This window comes from Protopterus annectens, chromosome 5.part0 (assembly GCF_019279795.1).
Source record: "Protopterus annectens isolate FY-2018-M chromosome 5.part0, PAN1.0, whole genome shotgun sequence".
In the NCBI taxonomy this organism is placed as follows: Eukaryota; Metazoa; Chordata; order Ceratodontiformes; family Protopteridae; genus Protopterus; species Protopterus annectens.
Window position 1 is genome coordinate 1079089235 of NC_056735.1, and position 12454 is coordinate 1079101688.

The 12454-nt window shown below is 36.1% G+C and overlaps 1 protein-coding gene across 2 annotated transcripts in view; it reads left to right on the plus strand.

Annotated features, from left to right (window-relative positions):
- Window positions 1-12454, plus strand: part of SLC9A2 (solute carrier family 9 member A2) — a 959164-nt gene that overhangs the window by 905819 nt on the left and 40891 nt on the right. For both annotated transcript variants that reach the window (XM_044070947.1, XM_044070948.1), the window contains one exon: window positions 4766-4850. In XM_044070947.1, coding sequence (XP_043926882.1) covers window positions 4766-4850 — 85 coding nt within the window. The remainder of the gene's footprint in view (window positions 1-4765; window positions 4851-12454) is intronic.

The following is a 12454-nucleotide window of genomic DNA, read 5'->3' on the forward strand; positions in this document are numbered from 1 at the left end:
GTAGGTAAGGCTGACTAAAAGCCTCCTGCATGGTCTGTTATTTGGGGTGGCTGGGTCAGTTGACTATGACTCCCTCAAGGAATAAGAATCAGAATTGGCTGTCTCCATTATTGCCATGTGCAGCTTTCTAAGCCTGTGGCACTCTGGGATAAAGCTATTGGGGTAATGGCATCAGACTGATGAATGCCTAAGTGTGGAGCAGGTGTGGGTATCAGCTGCAAAGAAGTATCATCAACCCATACGGTTGCTTTTCTAATGTCTCTGAACTCTGAGTCAGTAACACCAAGGGTCACCTCATAAAAGATACCTAAAGAAAGAGAAGGTCCTGGAGCCAAAAAGGTGGATATCAAATCATTACAATCAGGTCTCACCATCAAAATGTCTGTTAACACTTAGAATGGCTTTAGTACTGGTTTTAGAGCTTGAAGGCAGAGGTGGTCAACACCAACAATGTTCCCAAGGGTTAGCGACCCTCTGTACTGAAAAACTCAGTCCTGAAGTAACCTGAGAAGAAAAGAACACTGCCATCTATGGAAAGATTGGGTTTCAGGCTAGCAGTGAAGTTGTCAGCACAACCTTCTGCTCTGAGAAAAGGAGCAGAAGAGGAAGTAAAACCCTAAAGAGAGGTGGAAGCCAAATAAAATGTGTGCTGTGACCAATACCCTCATCATCCTATCACTAATCAACATGTAGGGAAGCACCTGAAATGAAGAAAAAAAAGATTTGTTTTTCTATGAGGCTGAGTCTCAGCTAACATGACCTCATGATGAAAAATGCCCAGAGAAGACTGACTGGGTACTCTTACTGTTCAAAGTGATGCCTGGGGGAGAAACAGCCACCCTGGGAGCTTTAGCAGCAGGGGAGGGAGCTTCTGAATCTTCAATGGTATCAGAATCTTCAGACATCCTTTGCTCTTTCTTATCCTTCAAAACTGTAGTAGAGTCACTAGGCAACAATCCTTTCAGTAGTAACTTATTTTTTCTTTCTTGTAGATCGACAATTTTTCAGAAATATCACAACTTCCAAGTGTTTTGCCAACAGACACAAATGCTTGAGGCATTGGCATTTTGTGGGGGAATTAGAAGTATACATTTCCTTTTTTTCCAATATCTTAATTTCTTTTCTTTATCAATTTCAATGCCAAAAGGTGATTCTAAACAGCAAACAAACAAACAAAAAAAAAATCAAGACAAATTGCACCATAACTTAGATGGTAAATTTAGCACCAAGAAAAATTCCCCAGACAAAATGGTAACTTGATTGGAGCAAGGAAGAATGTGGGGCAAAAATAGCCTCAAGTTGACAGTTGCTGACTAAAAATAGCAAACTCCAAAAACCTGAACTGAAAGGTCTTAGATTAAAGATATTCATCAAAACTAAAGAAAATACTATCAAAATCTTTGAAAGGGAGCTGGAAAGTGTTTTACAGTGTTCATGGGAGTGCAGCAAACAAGATCTGGAGAGAAGGGCAGGAGTGATGAATTGTGGTTGGTAGAGGAGGTTTTTTTTAAGTCTGGGAGAGTCTTTAATGTACTGACCAAACTCAACCTGTGGCATTCCTGTCCTGCTGTTAAAGTGAACAGACCGGATAATGTAAGATCTAAGTCACTTCTGAATACTTGGAGTAATAATCCATACATAACAGGTTCACTTGCTTTTAAAGTGGAAAAAAATGGAAAAATATGTGGCTACACATCTAAATGATATTCCCAGTACTGTGCAAGTAAACATCTCTTCTTGTAGTCTGATTTTATGATATATACAACACAATGTAAAGTTCAGCATATCATTCTGTATGTATTTGCAAACATTCTTAATGAATGTGAAATGCTTCTTTCCTCTTTTCCTGCACATCAGTAAACTAAGATGCAATCAGTGTATTCTCTCAAGCATTCTTTGTCTTACCTGGCTAGATGCAATAATCTTTTCAGCTTTGAACATTATGCTCTGGACACAATGTATTTATTCCCTGAATGAGAAGTAATTTAGAATCTCCTTTCTGAATCTCACCTTTATTGCAACTTTTGTACTGGCCAGCATCTAAATATCATGTCTTTTAGTAGCTGCTTTTCAAAATCAGCTGCAGTGCATCACTGAAATCCTTTCATGTTTTTTAAGTTTGTCATAGAGAACTATGGCATCATCGAACAAAACTCTAGTTCTTCTCGTAGCATCTCTTTATTTGTTTTGGTAAATCTACTTTCCTCAACATGCCTTCTATATGTAGTTAGATAGAAATGAAACAGTCCAAGTGTACACAGCAGGTCCACACCAAAATAAAATTCTTCCTCTTATTCACCAGTAGATTAAGCACGTTTGTCAGCTTATATCTAAAGACTTCATCAGAATCTACTTAAGCATACAGAAAGGTAACTTAAATAGTTACAAAACACACCACCTGACCAATTAATCAATTGTTACTTAAAAAGACATACTTTGAAAAATTAAACACAGTGCAATCCTTCAATGAACCCCCCCCCCCCTTTTTTCTTTTTTGCTGTGTACACTTGGACTGTTTCATTTCTATCTGGTTTTGTGTTTGGTTCCTAGTTATGCCTTCTATATGTAGCTCATTGTATGGTCTATACTTCACCTTTAAGTCCTACTTCAGCAGATTAAGCAACATCCTCTGTAATTATGGAGGTACCTTGAAAAAAGACTTTATGGATATGGTTTACAAGAGTTTGTTGTCTGTTTATTATCAGAGCTTCTCCTGCCACTAGCCAAACTGGAAGCCTTATTGCGGTGTGTCTTTACTTTCTGATTTCATATTTTCATCTCTTTCCATTTTATTTGCATCAGATTTGTCTCAGTAATCCCATATATTCTTTGAAACACATATATTTTGTTCTTTTAATTATCTTTTTGAATGCATTCTTTCTTTTACAATTTTTAAAATTTTTACAAGACTGACTAAATATCAGAAACGTCTTCATCCTGTGCTTATAGTCAATTCTTATACCTAAGGCTTGAATTTCAACCATACCATAGTTTCTGTACCCTTCATAGTTCTGTTTGCCATGACCCATAGAGCAGTTATGCATTTTTTATTTTTTTATTTTTATTTTATTTTTTTATTTAGGTTCCATTTTTACTTAATTTAAGTCATTCTAACTCTAATTTTATCTTATTTTTATTTCTTCAGTTAAGTCATATATATATATATATATATATATATATATATATATATATATATATATATATATATATGCAATGACGCCTGCTGTGTACAAAACCAAGGTTTTGATGAGTTTAAGTCTACTTTTCTTAAAAACCTGTTTTTTTGGGATCATTTCCTTAATTAGTGAAATATGAAACTCACCAAATGTGTAAACTTTGACATTAATCTTTAGCTTAAGCATTTATAGTTTCTCTAAGCCTTTGTTCCACATAAAAAAATACAAACAATGAATAAATGGAAATCCCCCCCCCCCCCGCCACAGTAATGCCTGAATTTCTCCCCATTGCAACTATTTTGTTTTTCTTATGTTCTTCAAAGGTAAAAGGATTACATATATTAAAGGCTTCTTTACCTCTGATAGGTAGAAACATAGATCAGTGCACCTTTGCAGGAATTATGGTTATTCCAGTCACACTGAAGACAAAAATTAATTATTACATTCGCACTTCAAGTTTTATGCTTAACTGCCTTATATTAGAGAAATTTTAGTCACTGTAATTGAATGATATTTTGTAAAAAAATAACTGATTTCTCACAAGAGAGTGAAAGTTGAAATGGTGCCATTACTAAAAAAGAGAAGTATTTTCAAACTACAGATTTCATGTTTACGCTAGTATACAACAAATGACTTAGAAATTGTTTATTTGAACACTTTTGATACCATGTGGTATTTGCAATTTCTTTAAGGATGCTTTTTAAACACACAGACAACCTGGATGTGCTACAAACCTGCACACGATATGTATTGGGACTGCCATGCACTGCTTGTGATGTGATTTTTCCACTACATTTACTATAAAGTTGAAGTAAAACCGTTGCCCTGAGTTCAACATTTTTCCTAAATAATTACTTCATTCTATGCATTCATTCTTTGATGACACATGATTATTTGATTATCCATGTAATCCATTGCAGGTTTGGGGGGAGCCCATCCTGCACTCATTGAGTACAAGCAGAGAAGCTCATCCTGAATGTGGAAGTAACTCACCACGGGATGGATGCGTGCATGCGCGCACGCATACACATGCACACACACACACACACACACACACACACACACACACACACACACACACACACACACACACACACACACATACACACTCAAACTTACACAGTATGTGCGTACCTATGACAATGCAGAGTTCACCAATGGTGCATCTTGTGAAGTGGGAAGAAGCTGGAGTAGACAGCAAAATTCTGTAAACAAAAGAGGGATGCATAGGTTCTACACAGAAGGTATCCCAGCTGGGAACAATTCTGGAAAACCAAGTACTGTAAGGCTGCAGTGCTAACTATTGCTTCTCTGTACTACTGTTCAAGGAAAGTTAGTTCTCTAAGATTTAGAGCTAATTCTGGCAAAGAGCTTGAAAAAATTATTTCCATTCTGTAACTACTCTGATGCATATTTAGTTTCTACAAAGATAGTGGCATAAGGTGTAATTAAGTAAAGGAAATCTACAATATTCCATTAATTTATCTACGATTTATAAATCTGTGGATATTTTTCTGTATGTTTGTATACTGTTAATCTATTTGATGAAGTACTAATTTAATTTTTGCAACTATATATTTCTTTAACAGCTTGGTGCCAAAAAAGCAAGAAATTTGTCTCTTCCTTATAATGTTAAACTTCCATCCAAATCAGATAACAGCAACACCTCACCGGGTATGTAGAACATATTACTTTTTCATTATGCTTAAACTTCAGCACTTCATTGAATATTTTCCGAAAACAGTTTTGTTTGTGATTTTTAGTGGAGACTGGGAAATATTTTATTAACATTTAACTGAATTGCCTCATTAATTTGTGAAGTTTCTGTTTGAAATTCAGATTTTCAATTCCATAATTCTAACATAAAATGACTACTCGTATATTAATTAATTATGGTTGCTGGTCAACAGCTACTATATACAGATATGTTTAAATTTTTTTTGCAGAACTGAAACACATGAGTGCAACTTCAGTAAACATCAGTTCAGCAACACCCTTAGGATGAAACAGGGATTTGTTAAATTATTCACTAACTTGTGTGGTTAGGAGAAAAGATACCCAAGCTTTCCATTGCATTATTAACAGGTAGTTGCATATTAATCCAAGTTATGTATAGTTTTATTGTGTGTGTGTGGGGGCTGGGCCTTTTTAAAGTTTACACATTCAGCACATTAGCAGTTTAGAAGTACTTTGATTTCTAAACATTCAGTGACTCACCCCATTGATGTCCTGGGAAAGAGAGAGAGGTAATTGGCAACTTTCTTTTTGTAAATGTAACAATTTAGCAGATTTTAAAACTTCCATACAGAACACTTTGTCAGAAATGTTGGTGGAACAAATAATTGTAACTAAGGAAGTGATGCTTTTCAGCTGGGATGTAGGAACTGAATTATCTAAACATAGTAAGGGTTTTCTAAGTTTAATGTTATCGGTGCCAAAAAATCAATCACTAGAAAATGAAAATCAAACTCTAAACCAACTGTAACTGAAGTACTGAATATTATAAAGGAGATAAAAGAAATGGAGGTCAGATCTTTATTAAAGAGAAGGAGCAGATTTCAAAGAAATAAATGGAATTTGTGGCAACAATATTGGCATAATCATTTTCTGGAGGAAGAAATATAAGAGAAGGCAGGACATGAGCAATTTATATAATGTTGGAGTGAATGATAATTAAAAAAAAATGTATATAATGCACCAGCTAATGAAAAATATTTACAGTGATTTGTTTTCTTTCTTATAACTTTATGTGTCAATGTCATTGTAAAAAATATATGAAGTTAATAGAGGCATTAATTATTTATTTGGAAGTACATGAAAACAGTGAAAGTAGAAAGAAAAAAATGTTTATTTAACCTTCTTGAGTTTCACACATATAACAAAATACATAATTATATAATACATAAATTACTGACAAATGTCTCATAAGTTTTAGATATGGTATCAGACTGCACCTGTTATTTAATCTCTTACCATGGCAGGCTTCTTATTTTATGTGGCAATCTTCTTCACATTTCAATGTTTTAATATATTAATAAGAAACTGACTATACCTTGTTTAAATTGTGTTTTCTGCAAGTATATTAATTTATCAAATCATTTTATACATCCTATTATGAAAAATATGTTTTTTTATTTTAGGGTATATGCTACTTGCACGACTGAAAATTTAATTTATTTGGCAAACTGTGAAAAATTACCCTGCTTTTACATTGGTAAGACTAACCAGAGACTTAAAGATAGGATTTCGTCACACATATTGGAGATCAGAAGGGAAGTAGAATCTAATGATTTATTTAAGCATATTGCCACTAATGGCAATGATCATAGTTTTAGGTTTAGGGTGTTACAGAAAATTATTTTGAAAAGAAGGGGAGGTGATATAGTTAATAAAACTGAAATAGAAGAGTAGAAATGGATTAACATTTTTAGAGCAGACCACCTCCAGGCCTTAACTCACTTAATAGTATTAAGCCTATATTAAAAGAGAGACAAACGTATGTTTTTTTAAATTTTGTTATATATTTGTATTTTTATTTCTCATTGATGTTTTAGGTCATGTGATTTTTATTGATGTTCTATGTCATGTGAATTATTACTTTATTTTGATAAGCTAGCTCTTAATTATTTCAGTATTTAAACTGGCTTTGCAGTTAGTTTGTATTACACTGAGGAAGAGTTTTGGTAACTCAAAAGCTTTGTCTTTTAAAAAAAACTTTACTGAGACGGTTGGACTACTGGTTTGTTAATTTTGGATTTAATTTGTTTCCTGTGTGGTCTACTTATCTCCTTGCAGCTTTTTTTACCTGCAAATAACGTAGATACAGAAGTATCAAAGAATAACATAAGAAAGAAAATAGCAACACATATGACATGCAAGAGGTAGTTCACATTACATAAACACATTCAATACCCATTATCCAGTGATAAATGATAAATAAATACCCATCACCAAACCCCTACACTGTTAAGATAGAGAATAAATAGAGACTTAGTGAATAGAAGCTGTTTAGTTACCATATTGTAGTTGTTAACCTTGACGTGACTCAGTATAGCCATCATATTGCATAATAGTAATGCTGGCGGTAATTGCTCAGAGCAGCAGGATTAAATGAAAAAAAAGAGGCTTCAGTGTATAGGGTATTATGGTTGGTGTCCGTATTAATAAGTCTCAGCTATAGGATACAAGCTGTTCCTGAACCTGGTAGTCCTACAGCGGAAGCTGCTGTACCTCCTTTGACAAACAAGTGGTGAGAACCAGTTGTGAGCTGGATGGGTCGAATCAGCAAGTATTTTATATGTTCTGTTTCTCGCTCTTGTTCTTGTATAGAAAAGCTCCTGAATAGAAGAGAGGTTTGTGCCCAAGATTTTCTCAGCCACTCTCCCCACCCTCTGTTTCTTCTCTTATGCATGTCCAAGTATTTCACCAGGTGGAACTCCTCCAATGAGACCTCTACCAAAGCTTAAGCTCAGGATGGGCATGGTGGCATCAACCACTCTCTCTTTTCCCTCCCTGACTGCCTCCCCCATTTCCCAGGCCAGTAACAGAATTATAGTAATTTGGAGCATATCCCTCTGTCCCCTGGAGCCATAATTTACCATCATTTCATTTACCAGCATTTAATGTAATATTAACTACAGTGTTATTTTGTAAGAAAATTATATGTTGACTGCTTTATGGCATTGTTTGGTCACACAGGTAACAGACTAAAATGGTACCTGCATTTCTAATATTATTGGACAATTGATTTGTGATCCACTGTACTATGTGGTTACAATGCTTGAAACATCTTCACATTTTTTTGGACTGGTATGACTTTAAAATGACTTCAGAACAGAGTTCTGTCAGTTCAGTCTACTGATATGTCTATAGAAAATGGGATACTCTGCACCATGTTTTTACCACCAAGTTGTATGGCAACTGCAATAGGCATGCTAAATAAAATGGGACCCTGGAGCAAAACAGTCTGAGTTGATTGCTAATAGTGGAGGCAAAGATGTCCATATTGTGAGCACACACTAGTGTACAGTCTGAAGGAAGACCTCTCTTTCCAACATCCACTCATGAGGATCTGTTGTGGTTCTGCTCAGGTAGTCAAGGTCCTGTTCTGAGTGAATGTAAACTACTTGGTGGAAAATACTGTGATTAATTGCAATGTTTCAAGCAATCACTACCAATCTGCACAGGTAGTATGACTTTATTGTCCACTGCTTGTTGATATCCCATATAGCCGTGGTGTTGGTTAAAATTTGCAGAGTCCCTGGAGTCCAAAGGTAATGGAGGGACTTGAGAGCAAAAGTACATGATTTTGTCTCTGTTATGTACGTGTTCTCTTCTCTCCTGTTTTGAACAAAGTCCATGCACTTTGAAACCTTCTGAATAAGCCCTTCAGGCCAGGTCTGACACATCTGTCAACACCTTATGAATGTGAGGGGTATAAGATAGGGACCTACTTGATTTGGTGTTATCTGATAGACTCACCAAAGAAGGTCCTTCTTTACCAAAGAGAAGAAAGGAATTCAGAAAGGCAGAGGATGGCAGTGATGTGCCCAGATATATTTAAAGTACCAAAGAATCTTCTTCATATAAAGTCTGGCAAATAAAATCATTTGTATTGTGGACACCGTGTAACCCAGGGCTCTCAGAATTTCCTTTGCAGAGATCACAGAAATAACAAGAAGAACTAGATGTTGTTGGTTTGGAGGAATCTGTGGAATTGCATTAGGAAGTGTAGGGGATTCCAATATAGTATGTACCCATTTTGCCTGATTTCCAAAACCCAAGAATCTATTTTTATAGTTTTCCAGAAAGGTAGATAGTGAAAATGCTTTCTGGAAAGGTTGGAGGAGGGAAGACCGAAGTGGGGGAAGGAGGAGAAGTAGTCAGAAGCTAGAAGGCCTAGCTGAGAAAGGTCCTTTGGATCCCTAAAAAACAGACTTAGGCTTCTCTTGATATTTCTGTTTTGATTTGTTTGCCTTTCTGTTGAGAGGGCTTTTGGCTTTTATGAACAAAGAGGTCAAGTTTGGCTGGGTCATTTCTTTGAAATTTTGGAACAGAGGGAAAAAAATGCTTGTATGTCTGCTTTATTTTACCCTTTTCCTCTAACATTTTGAATATCTTATCATAAAGAAATCTATATAAGTAGTCCTTGTCCAAGGGAGCATCTAAACTTTTAGCCTTAACAATCTCAAGGGATGACTAAGCAGGGAATATATCATTAGAAGTGATCAGTAGTTGCAGCTGTAGTGGAACCATCATATACACTATATGTACACCTGATGGAAGAAAGTGTGACCTGAGCAGCTGAGGAAAGTATATTTTACACAGCAGATCTGGAGCCACAGTTGGTTAAACTATGAATAAGCTTAGACATACTGTCAAAAATAGTGAACAGGTATCGAATCATGGCTCTGATAATTAATGGTATGAAAAGCCAAGGTAGCAGAAGAACTTGTCCATAGTCCTACTGCCTGTACCATTTGGTAATGCATTTGAAAATGGAAGTTATTTAGATGTTTTTTCTGACTCTACAGATATTATTGCTGGATCAGATGTAGGGTTTTTATTTCTTTCTTTATTAATTTTCTGGCGTTTGATTACCAGGAAAATCTGATTAAGCAGAAGCCCATTTTCAGTGGTGACCTGGGGAGAAAAGCTCCAAACTATTACAAAACATTTTAAGAACAATAATTTTACAATCTTCAAAAATAAAACAAAAATGCCTGCAGTTTAAGTAATTATAACGAATTGGTAATAATATATAAACATTGGTTAAGAATCATTACACGTATGGCAAATTAATATTTATAGAAATTTTAGACAGTTTGTAGAGAAATTAATGCTTAGCTAGTTTAATACAAATAGAAATTTTAATATGAAGTGAGGGAAAAACAGGCTTATGGTATATTTAGAGAGAAAGTCAGTGGCAAGAATTTGAGAGAAGTAATGAATTAAGTGAAGAAGGGAGGGTAAGGAAGTATAAGGAATGAAAAGATACTTGTTTACATTTAGGGATGTAGTTTATCTAGGTTTTGAGCAAGAACAAAGCCAGATTTTCGCTAGGAAGCCTTTTAGAGTGGTTTTGAAAGATGGGAGGGAGCGTATTGATGTAATGGATATAGGTAAGGCATTTCAAGCTTTAGCAACCCTGTATGAGTACAGACAATACCCAGCAGATTTGATAGTTTTGTAGACAGGCAATCGTTTTTGGTCACTGGATCACAATGGCCAACTGGGAACATAGTTGTCTAGAATGTTTTTAGTGATAGATAATCAGGTGGATGCTGGATAATTTTATAGGTGGTAAGAAGCTGTGTATATGTTAGTTGATGAGGTAGTTCTAACCAGTTTAGGCTTTTTAGTGCTATATAGTGGTGGGCTCGGAAAGAGGAACTTGCTGCAAATTTAGGAGCTTTGTTATAGCATTGTTCAAGTTTTAATTTTTGTGAAGCCTGGAGGTTAGTAAGGATGGGAGCATCATATAGAGGTATGGGGAGCAGATAAGTAGTAGCAAGTGCAGGTTTAGCTATGTTGTTGAGAAAGGTTTTGGCTCTGTAAAACATCCCTTGTTTTGATGAGTTTTTCTTATGCAATTTTCTATATGCAGGTCAAATGTGAACTTATCATCTACTATCACCCCTAAAAATTTGCTATGATAAGTGACTTCTGTGGTTGTATTATTATGAGAAAGGGCTTTAAATTTTGTTTTTTCATGAGAGAGGGATTTGGGGAAAAAAGTGGTAGTTTGGTATTTTTTAGGTTGAACATGAGTTGTGAGTTAGTCTTTGTAGAGCAGTCAGAACTGCTAGAAAATATTCACCCATCATGTGATGCCCCATAAGAATGAACCCCAGCCCAGATGTAGTGCGTAACTTCTGGCTAAAAGTATTAACATCTTTGCACAATGATTTAGCCATAGTAAGAACTATTTATATGTGCACCCCAAACAAACACCAGCTTGTCTAACAACAGGAAAAATAACGCTCCTACTTAGTGTGAACCTGCAAGCTACCCTAAAAAGTACAGACCAATAACTTGCCTTCCGACAACATATAAACTATACACTGGAATTGTTGCCAACAGAGTTTATAGTCATTTAGAAAACAACTCAATTACAGCAATAGAATAAAAGGGTAATAAAATAATTAATATGGAAAAAATGATCATTTGTTTTTAAATAAAGTCATAGAGGAGAACTGTTTGCAGCCATCTGCAAACTTGGTCAGCCATAGCCCACTGGTTTTGGCTTGCACCTCAGAATAGTATATCCCAAATAACAGAGGAGTTCACTAGTGCTCTTACTTGCTTGTTCCGGCTAAGGAGAGATTGCTTCCAATTAGGCACAGCTCATTCTTGACCCTGGACATAAATTCTTTCATTTTATTATAGAGTTTATTTATTGTAGATGTCCACCAGACAGGTTTACTCTTCCTTGAGAAGGAATATTTTGCCCTGTCAGGTACTCCTGATTCCATGCAGCTATATAAATGCTTGTGTAGTACTTTGATGTAGGTTTGGATATTTGTGCCAGTTCCTATGGAGGGGGAGGGTGGCTGGGAAGCTACTTATACCTTCCCTCAGGAGGCTGTAATCAAATTTGGAGAAGTTTTTATGTTTAACCCTAGCAAGTGGGGGGGCCAGGGAGATGGTCAATTTGAAACTGACCACTTTGTGGTCCGATCTTACCAGGGAGGATGACACTGTAGGGATGCTGCAGTGGTTATTTTTCTTGGTTAATAACATGTCCCAGATATTATCAGCTCTTGTGGGGGTGTAAACCAGCTGGTCCAAGGCATTTGCATTGACAAAATCAAGTAATCTCTGGGCATTTATGTTTTGGCATGAGTAGTTCTTCCAATCTATGGTTGGATAGGTAAAGTCACCCAGGATCAGGGTAAAGGGTTGAATCTTGATAGAATCAAAGAGGATCAGATAGGTGGAGTGGACATCTTGAGTCAAAGTTGGAGCCCTGTAGCTAGCTATGATTTGAACATGGGTCTTGTCAATGGTTAACTGCACCTGGGGTGTCTCCTGTGGAGTATACTGGTTGACCAGCCTGGAGGTGTGAATGTCTTTAATATATATTTAAACTCCACCTCCATTTGCTTTGCTGCCCATGGTTTGGGGTCAGAATGTAGGATAGGATGGGTAACCTGGTATGGCTGGGGTGCTCTCTGCAGCTTTGAACCTGCTTTCTTTGACTGCACAAATGTTATCATCTTCCAGGGTTAAGAATGCTTGCAATGAGTGCAGTACCATCTTTACACTCCTGGTGTTTA